This window comes from Hirundo rustica, chromosome 2 (genome assembly GCF_015227805.2).
Source record: "Hirundo rustica isolate bHirRus1 chromosome 2, bHirRus1.pri.v3, whole genome shotgun sequence".
NCBI classification, from domain to species: Eukaryota; Metazoa; Chordata; class Aves; order Passeriformes; family Hirundinidae; genus Hirundo; species Hirundo rustica.
In genome coordinates this window covers 103,150,518-103,170,044 of record NC_053451.1, presented here as the reverse complement: position 1 = coordinate 103,170,044, position 19,527 = coordinate 103,150,518, and the positions used below count along the sequence as shown (strand labels likewise).

Here is a 19,527-nt window from a genome sequence, read left to right as displayed (position 1 = left end):
TGAAGAAAGATGCCATACAATGCTTTGGGCTAGCAACTAGGAACTCTCCAGAGTTTTCAGGGGAGTGTGTGGTAGGAAATGTCAGAGAGGAGATACAGGTGTGAGAAGAATGTGTTAAAAAAGAAACAGACTAAAGTGAGTAGAGAAAGACATGAGGAGAAGAAAAATTCTAACTGAAGGATCACAACATACAGAAAGAGGTACAAGGTATAAAACAGAGTATGAAATACTTTACACTTAAGCTGCTATATTTTCAAGAATATATGAACAGAAATTTAAAGGAAATCTACCTTTGAAGAAGAGAGATTGTGGGATGAAGACCAGAAAAGATCCAGCTCCATGTCCAAAGTCTCAGATGGGTCCCAAGGGAACCTAGGGGTGATCTGAGAAGACACGACTTGTTCCATCTGCCCAAACAGTGTTTAGGCTATGGTGATACTGTATTATATTAACCTAAATAAACCAGGACCTTAAATTATACCAATCTGCAAGTGACAATTCATAGTTTAAATCTTCAGTTAAAATTTTGTAAAACTTTTGATTTACGCTAAACTGGAATATTAGATATGGTGAAAAAAGATGGGAAGCACGTCACCAAACTGGACATTCACTTATCCATGGCAGCAGTTATGACAGCTCCAGGGGTGCTGAGGCAGGGGACTGATTTCACAAGGAGACTTCTCACTCCTTTTGGAGAACTTGTAGTGATTGAGGGAGTTTCCCCATGACTGGAAAAGGTCAAACAGTACGCACTGTCAAGAAGGACAAGATGGGCGCACCTGGAGAATTACATGCTGGCCTGCCTGATCTAAGTCTTCAGGAAAATTATAAAGAAAATATTTCTGGAAACCATTTCCAAGCAAGTAAAGGACAACGATGAGGTTAGGAGCTGTGGAGGTAGATTAGCCAAGTGTGAACTGTGCATGACAGTTCCTGTTTCCAGAATAACTAAGCCTTTTGTGCTTAGTTATTCTGGAAACGGGAGAGAGCCGTGGATGTTGTTCATGTCTACTTCAGCCGAACTGATGAGGTGTGGTTTGGATAGGTGGATGAAAAATTAACTGGACTGTCAGGCAATGCAATGTCCACCTGGCAGATGGTAGCTAGTGGCATTTCTTAGAGGTCAGTACTCGGGCTGATGCTGTTTTATGTCTTACCATCAGACGGGTACGATTGGACAGAGCACACTGCCAGACCAGTTTGTGGGCAACATTTAATGGGGAGGAGTAGCCAGTAGGCTGGGAGGCAGGACTGCCCATCAGATGGACGCGCCAGTGCTGGGGAGATGGAGTGGCAAGACCCCGGTAGGATCCACTCAGTGGTGAATGGAGAGTCCCTCTCGGCCGCGGGCAGACCGGAGCCCTGCAGCGGCGCAGGAGGGAAGGAGCTGGGCAGGAAAGGCGCTGGAGCCCGGCAGGCGGAGCTGAGCGTGGAGCGGCAGCGAGCTCTTGTGGCCGAGGGCATCACCTGCATGGGGACCCTGCGGGCAGCAGCCGGGAGAGGCCGGCGCACTTCGGGGCGTTTGGGGCGCTGTAGCTGGAGACCTGCCTGCAGTCTTGAGCTCCACGGTACGAGGAAGGCACTGCTGTAATGGAGCAGGCTGCCTTGAAGTCAAAAAATTAAAGGAGCAGGCTGCCTTGAAGTCAGAAAATTAAAGGAGCCGGAATGCAAGACGTAAGCGAAAAACTGGTACTGAAACCAGAAGAAATGTTTCTTTTTCAGCTAAAAGAAAAGAAAGCTTATGGGAGATGGTCATGCTGTCTTCAGCTACCTGTCAGGTGGATGGGAAGGGGACAGAGCCAGGCTTCTCTCAGAGCCACTGTGGATGGAGAAGTGACAAATACTGGCAGGAGCACAAAAAATTCCTCCTTGGTGAGGAAATCTCCACATTGAGTCTGATGGAATCCTGGAGGAGCAGGTGGCTGAACTAGAGACCTCCTGGGGTCCCTTCTTGCTTGAGTTACTTTGGAACTGGCAGGTTTGAGAAGAAGTGATAGGGTATTGATACAGCATTGTAGAGAACATGAAGGGTCATTGACCCGTGGATCAGTGTCAGTAACGCAAGCAACATGACATAAACTCGGTCCCTCCATTTTTTAAATTAGTCAGGCTTTTTGCCATTGCTGCTTGTTTTGAATCATTGTTGCTTGTTTAAGAGCCTCAGTCCTATGCTGGTTATAAACTAATATTTTTTTTCATTTACAAAAAGCTCTAATTACCTTCTGGTGTAGGTTTTGTTTTGTTCCATTTCCAGTATATGCTGGTTTGTCTTCAGCATAAAATTTTCTTTTTTGCTCTGTTTTTCACTTTCGTGGTAGGTTTTAAAGCTGTGGTTGTTGCATAATGATCTTTTCATAAGCTATTTAATTCAGCCTGCAGATTTGAGTGTGAAGAGAAATGCACATTAAATTATTTAGTATGAGCTAATTTTCCTAAGGATTTCTGGTTGCCAGAAGCTGCATATTTCCAGGGTCTTTAGAATTAGAAATACGTAAAAGACAATTGCTTCTTTAACTGTGCACTCTGAATATACAGAGAAGCTTTTGTGTAGATATTTTTCAATGTGCTTATCTTTCTAGGGATGCAACTTACATGTTGCGAACATCCATGTGTCTCCTGCTTCTATAACTGCAGTAATTAAATGATAATTAGCACCTTCTCTGAGAGCGTGGGTCTAATTTAATACAGTGTATCTTCACAGGTGGAGAGCATCTAATTTTAACTCCAGGACATTTTTGCTTGATGCAAGAGCTTTTTGATAGCCAGGATTTAAAGCAAAGAGCTAGGCAATGTTGTTTTCCTCTTGGCTTTATCTGCAGCTGTCTGCTTGTGTCACCTTCTGTGTCTTTCTAGTAAATGTTGCCTTGAAAAAACAAAACTGTTTCTTTCCCTCTGTAGTTTTGGTCATCCCACAAAATTTACCATCCTCTTACTAAAATTGAGATAATTTGGGAAATGTTACTTTTTAATTTTTTTGGAGGAGGTGAACGATGGTTTCTCCTGCTAAATTCGATGTCACTGAAGTATCTATATTTGTACAGTCCTTAACACAGTAAGACCATGATGCATTTTACAGCTTTTACATCGTGTCAGATCTGAAACAGCTGGGACACAAGTAATTTTTTCTTTTGACTCGATCTAATTATGTAGAACTAGATATTTACTGAGGTAAGCACTGATTTAAAAACTTTTTTTTTTTTTAAATCAGAAGGCAACCTGAAGTGGCAGCTTTATTATTAGTCCAAGAAGAATTTTTATAATATAAACCCCCTCCTATTAGTTAATATTTTTTAATTTTTGCACCCTCTTTAACCTGCTAATGAAAAGAGCAACAAATCTGGAGGCTACTTTCTGGGGAAAGCTCTGAAGAGCTATTTCTGCCTTCCTGAAATACTAATATATGTTGAAGTTAATATATCCTACCTTTTGTAAGTAATACAAAACCAGTGATACTATATAAATGTGTGAATAAAATTTTCATTCCAAAATAGGTGGAATTCCAAGATGTTGTGTCGAAGTGTCTTTGTTACCAGCCTGCATATTCCAGACCACCAAATTAACAGCTTTTGACATTTTACTGACTTGTTACTGACTTCTCACAGAGCTAACAAGCGCATGGCTTCTGCAGTGCCAAGGACAAATGGCTCATACACTTTTGAATCTGTTCCACCAAAAGCCAGGACCTCAGCAGGCCAGGGGATGGTTCCCTCTTGCTCGAGGCACTTGGTATTGTCAGCTGCACAGCTGAGTGCTGTGCTACTGCCAGCAGACTCTGCGTTGGAGCCGCCACACATCCTTCAGAGAAGCTGTGTTTGGGTGCTGCAAGATGCTGCCAATTTCTGGTCGTTTCTTTGCTTCTCCTCTCTCCTGAAGACTGCAGTGTTTAAGTGTCTGTGCCCGGTGGCGTTTTTGGAAGAATTACTGACGTACCCGGAGCGAGCTCTCCATCATCCCCAACGATTTTGTGTTGGGCCGTGTGAGAGGATGTTGCTGAGCCGCTGGGTGGCATCACTGCATCATTTTGGATTCTTCAGTGCTTTATTCTTCAGAACCATCCAAAAGATGCTGCTTGAACAAGAAAAAAAAGCAAAAGAGCTCACTTAGATAATTTAGTAACAAAATTATTAGCTGTGCCGTTGTAGCTTTTCTCTTACACTTTATATTAAAATAATTAATATCCTTGCTTATGTCTTTGATGTTGATTCTTCATATTTTTCCATTCATGCAAAACTGATAACCCTAATTAAATCAAATGCAGAATCCAGTTGCCCATACACATAAACAATAACACTATTAACACTGGAAAAAGTACTATGATTTTGATACTAACATTGCCATAATGTTTACCTATATATGCCATATTACGTGATATTCTACAAAAAGAAACCTTTCTGCGATTTCAGATTAAAAGAGACAAAGATGCAGTTGGAAGGCTATGCTAATCTTTTTGCTTTCTAGTGGGTAGTATTGGTAAGGTATATTTCAACAGTATCCCTGTGTCTGTGTTTTTCAATATATATCATCTCAGTACTCACATGAGGTTACTGTATCAATCCTGCTGTTACGGGAACTAATATATAGCAAGGCTAATGTGATTTTTATAAGGATGTTTGGGAGATCCTTGTGCAGAGAATTGAATCTTGATATTCTGACTTCGATCATTTTGCATGTGGAAAAAAAAAATTGAAGGAAGGTTTATATTAATTTTTCCTATTGTGTGTTCACCCCTGTAAATTAACATTACTCTTGAAGCTCCTTCAAGGTCTGTATGTATCTCAAAGGTGGAGTTTCCACTTGAAAGTGATTCTGCTCTTGAAAAAAATGTATTCTACAAGATGGTTGGGTTTTCTGTCCCTTTCTTTCCTCAGATCCTCATTTAATTTAAGTTCCCTTTTAAAAAACTGTGTATATGGTCTTTTTTTATCTTGTGTCTTCCAGAACAGTTTAATTGGGATGAGTATCTGAAAGAGACTGAATCAATAGCTGCCCCTCTGCATTGTTTCAGACAGGTATGCCAGATACTATTTTGCAAGTGTGTGTGTATGTGTGCCTTTTACAGGGTGATCCTAGAAAAACTTCACATTTAGACTGCTTGCCGACTTCCCATTTGACTTCTTTTGATCTGTAGTTATCAGTAGCTTACAGTTTTGGCAGTTGCTAGCTACGGAAGTTTTTTCATTCTTGGTTTCTGCCTCAAGCAAAATTTTGAGGGTTTCATTAAAATTGTATCTTTGAACTCTGTTTTCCTTAAAAAAAAAAAGTTAATGAAAACAGATAGCCTTGTCAGTGTTCAAAAATGTTTTCTGTTTTTTTCAATAATCTTAATGCTACCATGGTTTTAGTGAGAATTAAAAATTTGGCTGATTATCAGAGGAGTCTTTCCTCTGTCCCATTTTTGAAAGATTTCTTTCAATTCTGTCTAACTGTAAGATGTATGTGTAGTAGAGTTTAGTCACCACTTTTTTCCTGGTTCTCTAATATGTTTAATTTTATCTCTTTCTGAACAGAGTGCTTTCAACTTAAGGGTAACAGGTGCTAAAAAAAATCAAAAAAATCAAAATCAAATGGAATATACGGGAATACAAAGGAAATACTGAATTTATAATGAAGGATGTTTAATGTACTACACTATATGTATGTTTGTATTCCACTATACCCTACAAGTTTGCTCCCCCCTACCTGGTGTTTTGGTTGATGCCTTGAGAGGCTACCTAGAACAGAGGCTAGGCAGAGTTAAAGGAATAAAGTAGGTATTTATTAAAAAGGCCTTCAAAGGATGCACCTTGGGCAAGTACAAGAGCCTGGCCAAGGCTACACCCAAGATGGGATGACAGGGCACGAGTTTTCACACTTTTATAAGTTTTGGTTCATTTACATATTGGGGTTAATTGTCCAGTTACAGCTTCAGGTTATGAAATCCCTTCCTCTCAGATTGCTGTGCTCAATTCACTGTTTATGCTTTTTGGGCCTGAAACTGCAACGGTGTCCTTGGTTCTCAGGCTGGAAAAGGATTGTTCTGTCTGATGAAACTGTGAAGAGAACTTGGTAACACTTTATATGAAGTTCAGAGTTATATACTAATGCAGTACAGAATCTGGAAAATATGAAAGCTAAAACTTAAGTCATCATGTTATGTATTTGCAGATGCAGTTTAAATCCACCATCTTGTGTAAGCTAATGACCTCCAGTTATTCAGCCCTCCAGAGACTGAGTCGATCTCTTTGGGCATCTTTCTCCCTGTTTTCCCAAGCTGAGGTGTATCCTGTGTGTTTAAAGTTAAATAGGATTCATTTTGGTCTCTGTGCCCTCCCTGTATTAGGAAGATAGCTGCTGAGGAATTGGATTGTTCAGGTTCATAGAAGTGTGATCGGTGTGACAAGCAGTGCATGTCTAGTTTAGTGGCTTGGTCATGTTCTGAAATTGTTTTCTAGGGTCTGTTGGTGGTTTGATTGTACTGTAAATGGTACTAGCCTCCAGTGGGGGCCCAAATAATAAGCAGCACGAATGGAATAGTGAGAGGGAAAGGAACCATCGCTCAGTGAGTCTGAAGCAGCTGCAGGAATGGAGAATAAGGAGAGAGAAACATGGGGGGTAGCATTTGCTCATGATAGATCTTGAATCTCGGCTTGCTCTTTGCAGGTGAGGATAAAGGGCAAAGAGTCCCTTGCATGCTGCTTTCAGTGAGAGGTGGTGGCTAAAAACACTGGGGTCCATAGCTCTGAGTGGAGCTCCAGAAATTAATTTCACAGTATGTGTTTTTCACAAGGCAGACACCTCAAACTCCTCCTGGGTAGAGGCAGAGGGTGGTATATTGTCCCTGGATCTTTCTGAAGTTAATGCCTTGCCCACAGACCATAAACCACCATGATCAGAGTGTATGCTCCTGAGGAATGTAACTACTGCAGAAAGCTGCTTGAAAGCCTTTCCATGTGCCTTTCTTGCACCTTCCTCTTCCCTAGTAATGCTCAAGAAATTTGAACTGTGCAACCAAATAATGCCTTGAATAGAGATGCTTAGGTGACATGCATTGATGGGGATAAATCCGAGCGACCTGGATTGCTTAAGGAGTGTGTGAATTGGAAAGAAGAGCTTTAATTTATGTGCATAGCAAATTTTAAAACTGTTTGCATATGCAGATTTTCAGTTTTTCCAGGAGTCAACCTTTAAGTACAAAGTGATATGCAGTAGTGATAAGTGCAGAGTTAGATCCTCTCACTACATAATGTTTGCAGATTTTAGAACCTAAAGTACTTGTCCTTTGTGTAGGACTAATTTGACTTTTATTGGGTTACACATGAATTGTACATGTCATTATTACTCTGTGTAATGCAAAGAAATACACTGCTGTAGCCAGCCAAAAAATAAAGAGCAGAGAGAAACTTAATTTGACAATTACATGCAGAATTTGTGACCTGTGGGAATTTTGAAAGTTTAAATTTAGCAATAATTAAAAATTACCTGGGGAACAATAAATTAAAGCCTTTACCATAAATTAAGACTCAGCTAATAGAAATTGATTAAAGTATTTATCTTAATTTAGATAGTTTAATTTAGAAGGTATTTTATCTGTTGCTTTGTTTTTAATAACTACTTAAAATTTCGATCTACTTCATATTCCTTTTTCTTGCCCTAAAACTTTTTCCCAAGCAATTGAAAATTTTAAATGTAAAAGCTCGGTCCCTTGTGGTTTGAGCAGAACTTAAAGCAAGGCTGTTACTGAGTGAGGTTTTGTTATTTTAAGACAAACTAGCATGGAGGACTTACTGTTTTAGTAGAATGCCTTGAGTTGTTGGTATTTAAACAAGCTCACCTTTACCACAAACAAACAAACAAACTCCCGAATTTCTCAATTTCTGTTGCTTTTCCTGGTTGTACAAAATAACAGCTTGACAAACAATATCCTGAAATTGAATTGCCCTTTAAATTTAATATGCTTGGGCTCCCCTTTCAGCCAGCCTGCTGTCTGAGTGCAGCAGTAGCAGATGCTCACTGAATTTTGCTCGCCTCTTTGGCTTTTGGGCTCAGGCTCCTCCAAGGCTCCTGCTGTTGATCTAGGGTGTGTTGTAAACAGTGCACCTGCACAATATAGCAAGTAGAGCAAGATGCGTTTTAGACATTTAAATGTGGTGGAGAAAAAATATCACTAACACTTGTTGCAGGAGCAGATTTCTTCTGTCTTTTCCTGTGTCCGCAGACAGGTAAGTGCACTTTGCCTGCTGTGAGATCCCCACCTGACCTGGTCAGGCAGGCACAAGGGGACATAGGAGTCCTGTGAGTGTGGATGCCCATGGGTTTGGGTATTCTAACGTGCCTGCTGTGTTAGAAGTCACACTGTGTTAGTCTGGATGGGGTAGCTACTGGGTTTAGATGTCATGGGGAAGGCTGCTTACAGTTCTGGGTGTCTATTCAAAACCAACCTTGTACTGAAGAGTTGCAGATAAAGAGTTTCCAGGGTGATAGGAGAATAATCATCATCTCCTAAGAGAAATTTCAGTGCTTATTTACATTGCTGAGAGGGTCAGTTGTAGCTTTTGGTTTTATTTGCTAAGGTGCAAAAATAAATTAAATCATAGTGTTGGCCAAAAATTCCATCAATAAAATTTGGGCTGGAAATGAGGAGACAGCTAAAGAGAATAGTGAGAGGCATTCAATCCAGTTAGTGTTGATACAAAGCTTCAGACATCATTAGGTGAAGTAATTGCCTGCAGTATGACAGAAGAAAAGTAATCAGACTGCAAGCCAGTCAATCTCTGCCCATAGTGTGGTGATGTATGAGTAAAAAAATACCCCCTTTTGTTCATCTTTAGCATGTGAGAAAAAGTTCTGCCTAAAGACCAAATTGCATTTGTCACTTTCTTTTCCCTGTGCTAATTAAATTGGCTTTACATTGTATGTGAATATATTCAGTTCTCTACAAATAAGCACAAGCTACAGCATTTGTCTTAGCGCAGAAGTTTTATACGACTTTAGGACTGTTGCCTTTCTTTAAAATGTTAACACTAACTCATTTTCATGTCTTCTTTCTTTGTTATGTAAGCTCTTTGTTTGATACAGAAGGGTCCAAATTTTATTTAGATTTCCAAAATATTATTACAACGAGGATAATTACTTCTTTTGAGTTGGAAGCTAATAATCCTTGTGGTTGGGATTTTTTTTGGATGTGTGCATTGGTTTCTGCTTGGGTTTTTTGGTTTTTTTCAGCTGAATGTCATGTTTCCTAACATCCTTGTATTCCATTCACTTCACTCTTATGTTCATGTCTTCATGAAGATTCCCTGGTTACCCTTCTTAGCATCCTTATCTTTTTAGAATTTAATCATGCTTATGCAGTTAGTAGGTTATCAAGTTGCCTTTCTGACTTGCTGCTAGACACTCAAAGTTTAAAAGCTTCTTCATATTTATCACTTTTATTATAGGTTTGGAGGAAATAAATCTGTATATTGAACTGGCTGGTAAATTTAGCAATAATAACAACAATAAGAAAAAGTCTTTTACCTTTTATTGTAGTCTAGAATTCCACCTACGAACGATTTCAAGGTTGGTATGAAACTGGAAGCGCGTGATCCTCGCAATGTTACCTCAGTTTGTATAGCTACAGTAATTGGAATCACTGGTGCCAGGCTAAGGTTGAGGCTGGATGGAAGTGACAACAAAAATGATTTCTGGAGGCTTGTGGATTCCTCAGACATACAGCCCATCGGGACCTGTGAAAAGAAAGGAGGCATGCTCCAGCCTCCACTTGGTAAGTAACAAAGCTGCTGAACAAATGTGTGTGGAGTATTGCTTTCAGGAAGTCAAATTTACCTTTTTGTCTTGGCAAATTTAATGGTATGAACATTTCACCAAACCATAATTTAATTGAAAAAGAGGTAAGTAAACTTAATTGTGGCTAAGTGAATTGTGGCTTTTTCTTATTTTTTTCATTCTGAGGTAAGAATGAGCAATTTTGTTTGTTGTTTTTTTTTTAAATAGGCCCTTAATGTTAAATGTGCCCGTTCTGTAAATGTTCCCTCACACACAGCCTGCCTTATATGTGTGTATGCAGTGTTTTGTTGCATGATGCCATGCATGCTTCTGTTTGGAGCCCTTGGAAGGAGTTGGAGAAAGCCAAGTTTCCCCTTTACTTACATCTTTACATCAGTGCATCTGAGCAGCTCACAAGAGGACACTGGCTGCTACAGGCCTGGGGAGCCTCAGCAGGGCTGCTGGAGGCACGCTCCTGCAGGGCAGTCAGGATGTTTCCTTGGGCACCGAGCGACTTGTTCTCTAGGACAGGCAGCATAAGGTGGGTTAGTGCAGAAGTGCAGCATTCTGCTCTGAATTTTTACTCTGAGGTAGTAAAAGCAGCACTCCAGGGCTCTAGCGAACTGCATGATATTCTCATTGCCTCAAATCAACATATGTTCAAGAACGTCAGATCAATTTGTCATGGCTGGTTTGTGAGCACAGCAAATGCTTGTGAACAAGGTATAGCTTTCTTATGCTTTGAAATATCATGCAGAACATCTTTTGCCTTCTGTGAGTGGTGTGAATGACATTGTGTCTCCTCAAACTGAGAAAGAGTGCTTGGGTTTAGTCTTGCTGAGGAAGTTTATTATGTAGGGAATTCTACAAAGCAATTCCTTGTTACCTGGTGAATGGTCAGAGGTAACTTTGACTAAACTGCTAGAGGTAGTAAAATGTGACATTGCCTTTCTTTGCTGTGATTAACCTGTATATTTAGATCTGCATTCTTGTACTTGTATTCTTGTATTTGTCAATAGCTTAAAGTTCTATGTATGGAAATACTTAAAAGATTTCACAATGATCTGCAAGTAGTTTTGCTTTCAAAAAGGAAGAATAATGACCAAAATTTACCTGCACTACTTTCTCCCCTGTTATGGTCTTCTGTAATTTTTAGAAGGTGCAAGAAATAATAAAAATAATAAACTTTAAAATATTAAAAAAATTACCTGTATACAGAAATTGCTGCTGCTTTTCGATCTTAGGGTTATGAACCTACTTCTGGTTTGGTGCTGTCAGTAATTCTTAGATAATTCTCATTGGAGGCTTAGTGAGGATAGGTATGCTTTCTCTCAGTAGCCTCTCAAAAAGCTTGTCCTCCTGCTTTGGAAGCAGCTTCCAGTTTTTTCTGTTTGAAAGAGGAAGTGAAAAGTATAATTTCACTACACTTCACTGTGAATCTTGATTTGCTTCTAGAGAGACAGCCACAGGAACAGTTGACATAGCCACTATGACACTTTACATAGATTATAAGGGTAGATTTTTGTGCTGTTGTGCTCCTTCAGAAGCACTAGAAAGGCAATGCAACCCGGGTGCCAGTGTAGGAAAATATTGCTTACAGATACAGTTTGAGTCCAGATGGGCTTTTTTTCCCCTTTTTTCCAATGGATATATAGAGGTTTTCAATGCAAACACTAGAAATGCCTGACATCAGGGAAAAAGTTTCCTTTTTTTTTTTTTCTTTCTTCCAAGAAGTTTCTCAGTTTAACCTCTGTGAGGTTCTTGATACAAACTTCTAGAATGAATGAAGTGATAGTAGTATAAAAAATGGAAGAGTTCACTGGTTCCTTCAGTTGCATACTTGCACAGTGTTAAAAATATGGCTTTAGGAGCACAGCAGTTTTTAAAATGTATTTCTAAGCCAGAGTGAAGAATAAAACAACTGTGGTTATGTGTAATGGGAGCAGTTGATTCGTTAAGAGGAGAAACTTTCCATGACCACCAGTAGAAAGTTGATACCTTCTCTGCAGATACTGTTTCTTACTCTTACCTGGTTGGGCTGCCTGCAGTGCAGCACCTAGCAAGCAGCTGTTCCTCTGCACCCAGGCATGTAGGGTTAACCTGCCCTCTGAATTCCTGGTTATTCAGAAAAGAATGTGGGTGCCACTATTTTGGCCCTCCTGCCCTAGATTTTTCTAGAGATAGGCTGAATTCCAGCAATCAAACATTCTGGCATACCTAGATAAATTTTTTTAAAAAAGCCTTTTTGGCAGTTTTACAGCATCCTGTTCCCAGGTAAAGCTGGGAGCTAATTGAGTGTATAATTACCTCCTGTTAGACATTTAACCAATGGATTTTTTTTTCCTTAGTAGTAGGGAACCTTCTGGATACTAATGTTCCACTTCTATCATAATAACTAACTAACTTAGTCCTTCCTACCTGATTTTTACATGGCTTTAATTATGCATGTTGCATAAGGGTTTTGAGAAAGTGATTATTGCAGCAAAGTGTTCCTGTTCCAGCCTCTGTTTTCCAAAGGTGAGCTTTTTGTTGTTGAGATCTTAATGGTCTGAGAAAGTTACGTTGTAGATAGCATTTTCTCTGGTTTTACCAGGACAACTTAAAGTCCAAATGAAGTTAATTGAAACTGTTGTTCAGTTGTCACTCCTCTGTTGTGCTTGTGTATCTTTTCTGAGCTACCTAGTTGGGAATATTGTGTTTCAGTAGCCACACGTGTTCAGGTTTTACAAACACTGATATGAAACCAGGCCTGACAATCAGCTCAATGGTCCCCGAATTATGACACCATTTATCATGTAGGAGCTCTGCACTGATTTAGGTGTTGCATAGGTAGGTCTGGCTTGAAAACTGTTTATTCTACTGAAGATAGCTTAAAGCTATGAGCTAAAGAACTGCTGTAGCATATAATCAGATTTTAGATGAGTAAATTATTTACCTGATCAAGAATTGCAGATATATTCCACCTTTCTAGTTACAGATTTTTAAGACAATTGTTAAAGGTCTGTTATGAGGGAATTCATGAGCTTTTTTTCTCCTGCTGCATTTTACAAACTGAAAGTAGGGCTGTTTGGGTTTTGTTTGTTTGTCCTCAGGGTTCCAGATGAATGCATCCTCTTGGCCAATGTTTCTCTTAAGAACTCTCAATGGAGCTGAAATGGCACCTGCAGCATTCTTTAAGAAGGTAAGAAGAAAGGCATTTCTAGTAAACAACTTCCTATCATTTGGTCCAAGGTTACATTTTTAATGAGGACGCTGAGATATTGCCCTGTTGTCTGCAGGAAAAGACGGGGAAGGCAAGACTGTTATTTAAAATGACTTTGAACTGGATTGACATACTGTGGAACTAGAAAGAAGGATCTGCTTCTAGACTGTAGAGAGGGCTGTTTCTTTTCCTGAGCTAAGACTTCAAAGTATGGTGTGTTATTTAGAAAAATTGTGTTTGCTCATTTTTTGTCTCATGGATTTTAGGTAAAATGCATATCATATTACTTAACAGCACTGTAGTCATGTGAATGTGCACAGCCGTAAAAAAAAAATTAATAGGGAATGAGACCCACTGGAATACAGTAGTGCTTGGAAAGGTTTTATTAAACATTTTCATTGGTCACACACTCGCCATTTAAAATACAGTAAGAAAGTAGTTGAAAATAGCTGAAAAAGCCATTCAGATTCGTAAATATGACTCTTGAGTAAGTTACTGTGAAATATGGAAAATTATATAAAAATAACTAATATTGGAATGAATTGATTCAAATTTTTGTTGAGGTGATAAAACGCTGTTGTCATACTGAGTGTGTTCTCTCTGGAGTGATACTGACAGGTATGTTAGCAAATCAAACACTTGGGTTCAGGCCTGCAATCACATCATTTGGTGTTAACTTCATATAATTATAAACTTCTTTAGATAAGATAATATAAATTTTCTGAGGTGTGATGAGCCATGTTTCTCTGTGCTAGCCTGCAGCACATCTGAGATGGGCTTGGATAATAACATTCTTGAGGCTGAGGTGGTAATTTGTGTTTTGTCAGATAACAGCTCCTGCTGTGGAGGTACACTTACGCCAGTCACATTCTCTTGATTTTTGTTTTTCTTTTGTCCACTTGGAATTGGTCTAAGGCCAACTGAGTTAACAGAGGCCTATAAATAATGTCCAATGCTAATGAATTTTTCATGGATTAATTGAAAGGTAAAGGTTTTACCAGAGAGTTATCAGTCCCCAGAAATATCCATGCTCTGCAAACCTCTTCTTTATTAGCATGTAATAATTTCATTTTAGTGTCTTGGCTGTCTTGCTGCCCAGACATAATGTATTGGTTGCAGCCTCCTCCTTATGTAAATACTTTTATCAGGGTCTTTCTCTCATGGAGAATTTTGCTAATTATCCCAGCTGTGTTTGGGGAATAGAAAAAAGATTTTTTTTTTAGTGCAGAAGAGCAAAGGCAATTTTGCAATACAAATAAGTTTCCTTTAATATGTTCTATAACTTCCTGAGAGTAGGGACTATAAGAAGTAAGACTGTTGAGGAAAAATAAAGGGCTGTTATTTAGTTTGGTTTTTTTTTTTTTTTTTTCCCAAGAGGTCATAGAAATACAAATATTCTACCACGCTTATTTTTGTAGGAACCACCAAAACCTGTGCCAAACTGCTTTAAAGTTGGAATGAAACTTGAAGCTATAGATAGAAAGAACCCATACCTGATTTGCCCAGCAACCATTGGAGACGTTAAAGGAGATGAAGTTTTTGTTACATTTGATGGTTGGAGAGGAGCATTTGACTATTGGTGCAGGTGTGATTCTCGAGATATTTTCCCAGTCGGATGGTGTAGCTTGACAGGAGATGCATTACAACCACCAGGGAACAATGGTAAGATGACTAATAATATTGCTTAATTGTTTTTCTCCTCAATTACAGCAGAATTTTAAAAACCAGCTGGCTAAATGCAGATAAGACTGAAGATTTGATTTGTGACTAGCATATGAGGATGAAATGTTGTTGAATTTTCTTTATGTAGCTTAAAGCTAATAGAAATTGCGGGGAAACAATTTTTGCCTGTTCATAGTATCTCTGGGAATGTGTTTTATTTAATACTGTTAGGAGGACTTCTGATGACTTCTAATTTTTGTGTGCTTGTAAAGAATCTTGAACTAGATTTGCGGTTTATATTATTGATTGATACATGTTCTTGTTTAGTCATACTGGCTGCTGCAGCACTTTGTAATGCTAACTGCTAAGTAAAATAGTCTTTGCTTCTGTGATGATTGCAGGTCTAAACGATATATTTAGTGTTTCTTCTTTCATACTCAAAATTCTGTCTTGAAACTGCCTATTCTGAATGCTTTGTCATCCTCTTGCCTTTAGGGATGTTTGCTGATCAGGTGATAGTGTCTCTTTAACTAATGGCCACTTTATAATGTACCACACTCTACCTTAGAAAGAGGGGAAATAGCATGAAGAGGGATATCCCTCAGTGTAATCCCTTTGCTACTCCGGGGACTGCTTGTCCCCAGAGTAAGGCTTTTCTGTCAAACTGTTTGAGTTTCTCTATCCTCATCCCATAAAAATTTGTCAGAGGGTTTGGAGGGGAGGAATCATATATTAATTAATTTCTTTATTAACCAGAGTAATTTGTTCTTGGTTAGAATTTTCACAACTGGTGTTAGGTGAGTAAGGAACAAGTAGATTGGTGTCACAGAATTCTTGCTGGAAGTAGGAAAGGAACAGAAGCAAGAAGGCAAGAAGTCAGTAATGTTTCCTGGCCTTTCCATCCCCACTGTTTTTCTCCATCTTTTGCTAGCAGGTCAAGAACTGTATGGAAAATCTAATTGGAATTAGTTAAGGGTACCTCTGCATCTTTGCTCTCACTTGCCTGTCTGAAGTTGCTGCCAGGGCTCGTAGTATCTGGAATTGAGTTTAGTCCATTCTGGGACATTCCAGCAAAGGAGTAGCTATGTGTGTAGCTGTACTGTCCAAAATGATCAGCTGGTACAAACCTACAGTGAGAGTGAAGGGGATGTTAGGCGAGGGATGATGCACACTTGATCAGAAGTCATTTAATAGGTACCACACTGACCTAAGTCTTAATGTTTCTGTGCTCCCAATCTCTAAAGTGTCTTTCTCAGCTTCTTCAGAAGGTTGACCTTATCTTAGGTGATCATGAATGAGATGTGTTTAAATGCTTAAGTTAGTAATTTCTTTACTGTGGGGGTGACTGTGCACTGGCACAGACTGCCCAGAGAAGTTGTGGAGTCTCTCTCACTGGAGGAGATATTCCAGTCTGGACACAATCCTGTGCTGTGTGCTCTGCTATAACCTTGAGTAAGGAGGTTGGAGCAGGTGACCACTGTGGTCCCTTCCAACCTCACCCGTTCTGTGATACACAAGAGAGGCGTGTAAATAAGTGGCATTGAGTTTTTAAAGCATATTTTTGTGAAAGTTTAGATTACTGAGTCCAATTTCATATTCTGGAAAGAATATTACTAAATTGTTTAGTCTACTCCAGTTTCACCGCTGGAAAGCCAGCAACAGTTTGAGGTAATACATCCAGAATTTTTTCTTGCCTGATTAATGCTTGATAGAACTCAAAGTTGTTTGACAATAAGTAAAGCTGGTTATGTAATCCAGTTCTTTAGGTAATAAACCAAACAAAATTCAGACTTGAAATATCTATCCAGGTAGGATACTATTGCTTTATAATGAGAAACAAAAATGCTCCAGGCATTCATAAAATCTGAATTAAGGTCCTTAAAAACTTGCAGTTAAAGCCGAGAATTTTGAACTGTAATAGAAACTGAGTGCAAAGAGGTGCAGGCTGGAGTGTTTTTATTTTGGATTCCAAAAGTGAGACCAAAATTAACTGCAGTTTTATTGAAATTGTGTATTTATTTTTCCCCATTCTGTGCATAAATAATTTTTTATTTCTATTTTGCTTTGTGTTATTTTTTTTTTATTTTATATTTTATATTTGTATGTGTCATACACACTTATTGAATTTACATAGCTGGATGAAATACTTTTTGTTCTCAGGTTAGGTTTTTTACTGTTACTTGATCGCTGTTGAGCCATTAAAGAAGTGCAGTGACAATCCTTTATTAAGATGTAAATAATAGCTTCAAGAAGAGTATAGTCAAGTTGTTTCAATTCAGAAATATGATGGCGTTATCAGGATTCTTCATTGTGTCACACTAACATTGACTGACATCACATTGTCACACTAACATCTCCTGTTAAGGGAGAAAATATGACAGGTACTACATTGCGGGGATTTGCTTGGAGTATTGAAGTGTTATTCTGGTCTGGATGTTTTTCCTGCTGGTTACCTCAGTATTTTCTGGCTTGAATTCCTGGAGTAGAAAGTGAAAATAATTGACTTAAGAGTGGCTTGGATTCCAGAGTGAATATGAAAAGTATTCTTGATTTTTGTAAAGCTGAAAGCATTTACATGTGTTAAATCACTACTTAGAGGGTTTTAGTGAATTTAGTGAACATGAAATTTAGTGAACATCCAAAGCTAATATCCTGCAATCTAAGTATGAAAGCAGGAAAGTATGCTTTAAATTTCATTCGTACCTAGGATAACAATTTCCTGCCATGAGATGTATTTTGGGGTCTAATTTAACCTTTTGCAAAAGAGATGAAATGCAGTAAGGGAGACTGTATGAAAGCTAGGGAAGATTTTATTTCAACTGTCTACTGTCTTAGCCTTTTAGGATGCCCAGAGAGAATGTAGGACCTCTGCCATGAGAGGTGTTTAAGAACAGTTTAAATACAGGCTTCTAGGATGTGGGGGAGTTTATTCGGACCAGATTGATTATATGTTATTTTTACTCTTAATAACTGTATCCTCTGTACCTCTCATTGGTATTAGACAGCTCATGAACTAAGAAGATAATACAGAGATGTTAGGTGAAAAGTTGTTTTGGACCAACTGTTGGTAGCATTTAGGCCCTAATATTTGTATTTAGGTTTTGTCTTTGATCCTTATCAGAAGATGTGACTTCAGTGGACCTGGCTGGATGTCAGGATATGTGCACAGTGGTATGAAATGTACCATTCGATATTTATAGTATCAGAAGCTGTGCTTAGCTAATATCGAAGTTTGTGTCATTAGAAATTTCTCTGATAGTAGTAATTGGTTATGTATGGTTTGACTTCAGTGCTTGATGTTGGCTTGGCTTGCTGCCTCAAGGTTAATATTTTAAGGATGCAATAGATTGTTTTCTCTGTGTCTTGTGATCGTTTAAAGGCTTTTAGAGATGACTTGTTACACATAAACAGTGTTGTGAAAAGTACCTAATGCAAGAGATTGGCATAGTAATGTCTGTGCTGGAGCAGTCTGGGGGATCATCTGCTCTTGAAGACTTTCTCCAGCAGAGGCTGAAAGCAGATATCTGAAGAAAAGCGTAAGCACAGAGGAGACAGGTCTGCACAAGTGTTCGCAGTATCTGTCCATCTACAGCCCAGCACCTTCCAAGCCCAGAATAATGCTTTTATGCTGGTTACCTTCTCAGGTACTCAGCATAAAAGGGGAAGAACTTGATCTAAGCTGTTCTATTATATACTGGAGCCATCTAAACTTTTAGCCCCTACAACATTCTTTTTAGCACCTATAACATAAGGCATTCTCTAATTGAGTATATTTTTTGTGGTAAAGGAGATACTGATTTTCCTTGCTGATAGTTTCGTTTGTTGTCCTTGGTTTCTTGTACTGAAACAGTTTCTTGTACTTCCAGTACTTTTACAGGAAGATTTTGGTTTTGTTGATCAGGGATCAATTTTATTCCTCTGGTCACCCTTCTTCTTCTGTACTGTTTGCTTTTCACTTACAGCATTTTTGAGCCACTGGATCCAGAAGTGCACAATATATGGAAACTTAGGGACATAGTGGTGCCTTCTGTTATGTTTTCTGTTCCTTCCATGATTATTCATTAATTGGTATTTGGGATTTTTGGACTTTTACTGATATTGTGTGCTTCCTTGGAGGGAGTATGAATGCAAAAAAAAAAAAAAAAAAAAAAAAAAAAAAGTCAGTCTTGTTGCTTTAGTGTTACCTTCTGTCTTTGCTCGTTCTTAAGTTTGGTCATCTCTTGGGTCCATGTAACTTCTGCTTTTGATATATTTAAGAAAGCTTTAAAAGTTTTATATCTTTTGCATGTTTTTTTATTCACTTTTTTCCTAGGCCAAATGTATTGTACTTTTCTATTTAACCACAATAGATTGTATTTTTTACTTTACTCAGTTGAATAATAAAAATCTGTTGTTATACCCAAGAATATTCTTGGTATTCTTCTATTGCTCTGTAGCTCATTGTATTTGAAGGTTATGATTGAAGTAGGCAGCAGGTGACTGGAGATTGTCAAAACTTTTTCTATTTTCTGTTTCTGTATAAATTCATTTTACTGTTTAGTTATTACATGTAAATGGCAGTTACTTAGGCAACCCACCTTTTTATTTATAATAGAAGTAAAGCCTTTTCCATAAAAGAGAGAAGAAAAAAAAACGACTGGGGACAATCCATGTGGGAAACAATAAGTAGTTTCACCTGCAAAGATTTATTTCAATATTAAGTAGTATCTATCATTTAGATGTGAACAGCATCTGGAAGTAGAGGGATCAGTTTCTACATATCCATGATCCCCCCAGTCTTATGAAGCTAGATTTTTGAAGTATAAAGGTGATGCTAAGAACTCAAAAAGTTGGAACTGTTCTATGCACTCTAAAAATTTGGGAAGCCAAGGGAAGATGATAAAATAATTAAAAAAACAAAAACAAAACAAAACAAAAAA

At 38.5% G+C, this 19,527-nt stretch overlaps 1 protein-coding gene across 2 annotated transcripts in view; it reads left to right on the top strand.

Moving 5' to 3' along the window:
- Positions 1-19,527, top strand: part of SCML2 (Scm polycomb group protein like 2) — a 70,977-nt gene that overhangs the window by 21,257 nt on the left and 30,193 nt on the right. For both annotated transcript variants that reach the window (XM_040056916.1, XM_040056914.1), the window contains 4 exons: positions 4,939-5,009; positions 9,508-9,742; positions 12,837-12,925; positions 14,365-14,608. In XM_040056916.1, coding sequence (XP_039912850.1) covers positions 4,939-5,009; positions 9,508-9,742; positions 12,837-12,925; positions 14,365-14,608 — 639 coding nt within the window. The remainder of the gene's footprint in view (positions 1-4,938; positions 5,010-9,507; positions 9,743-12,836; positions 12,926-14,364; positions 14,609-19,527) is intronic.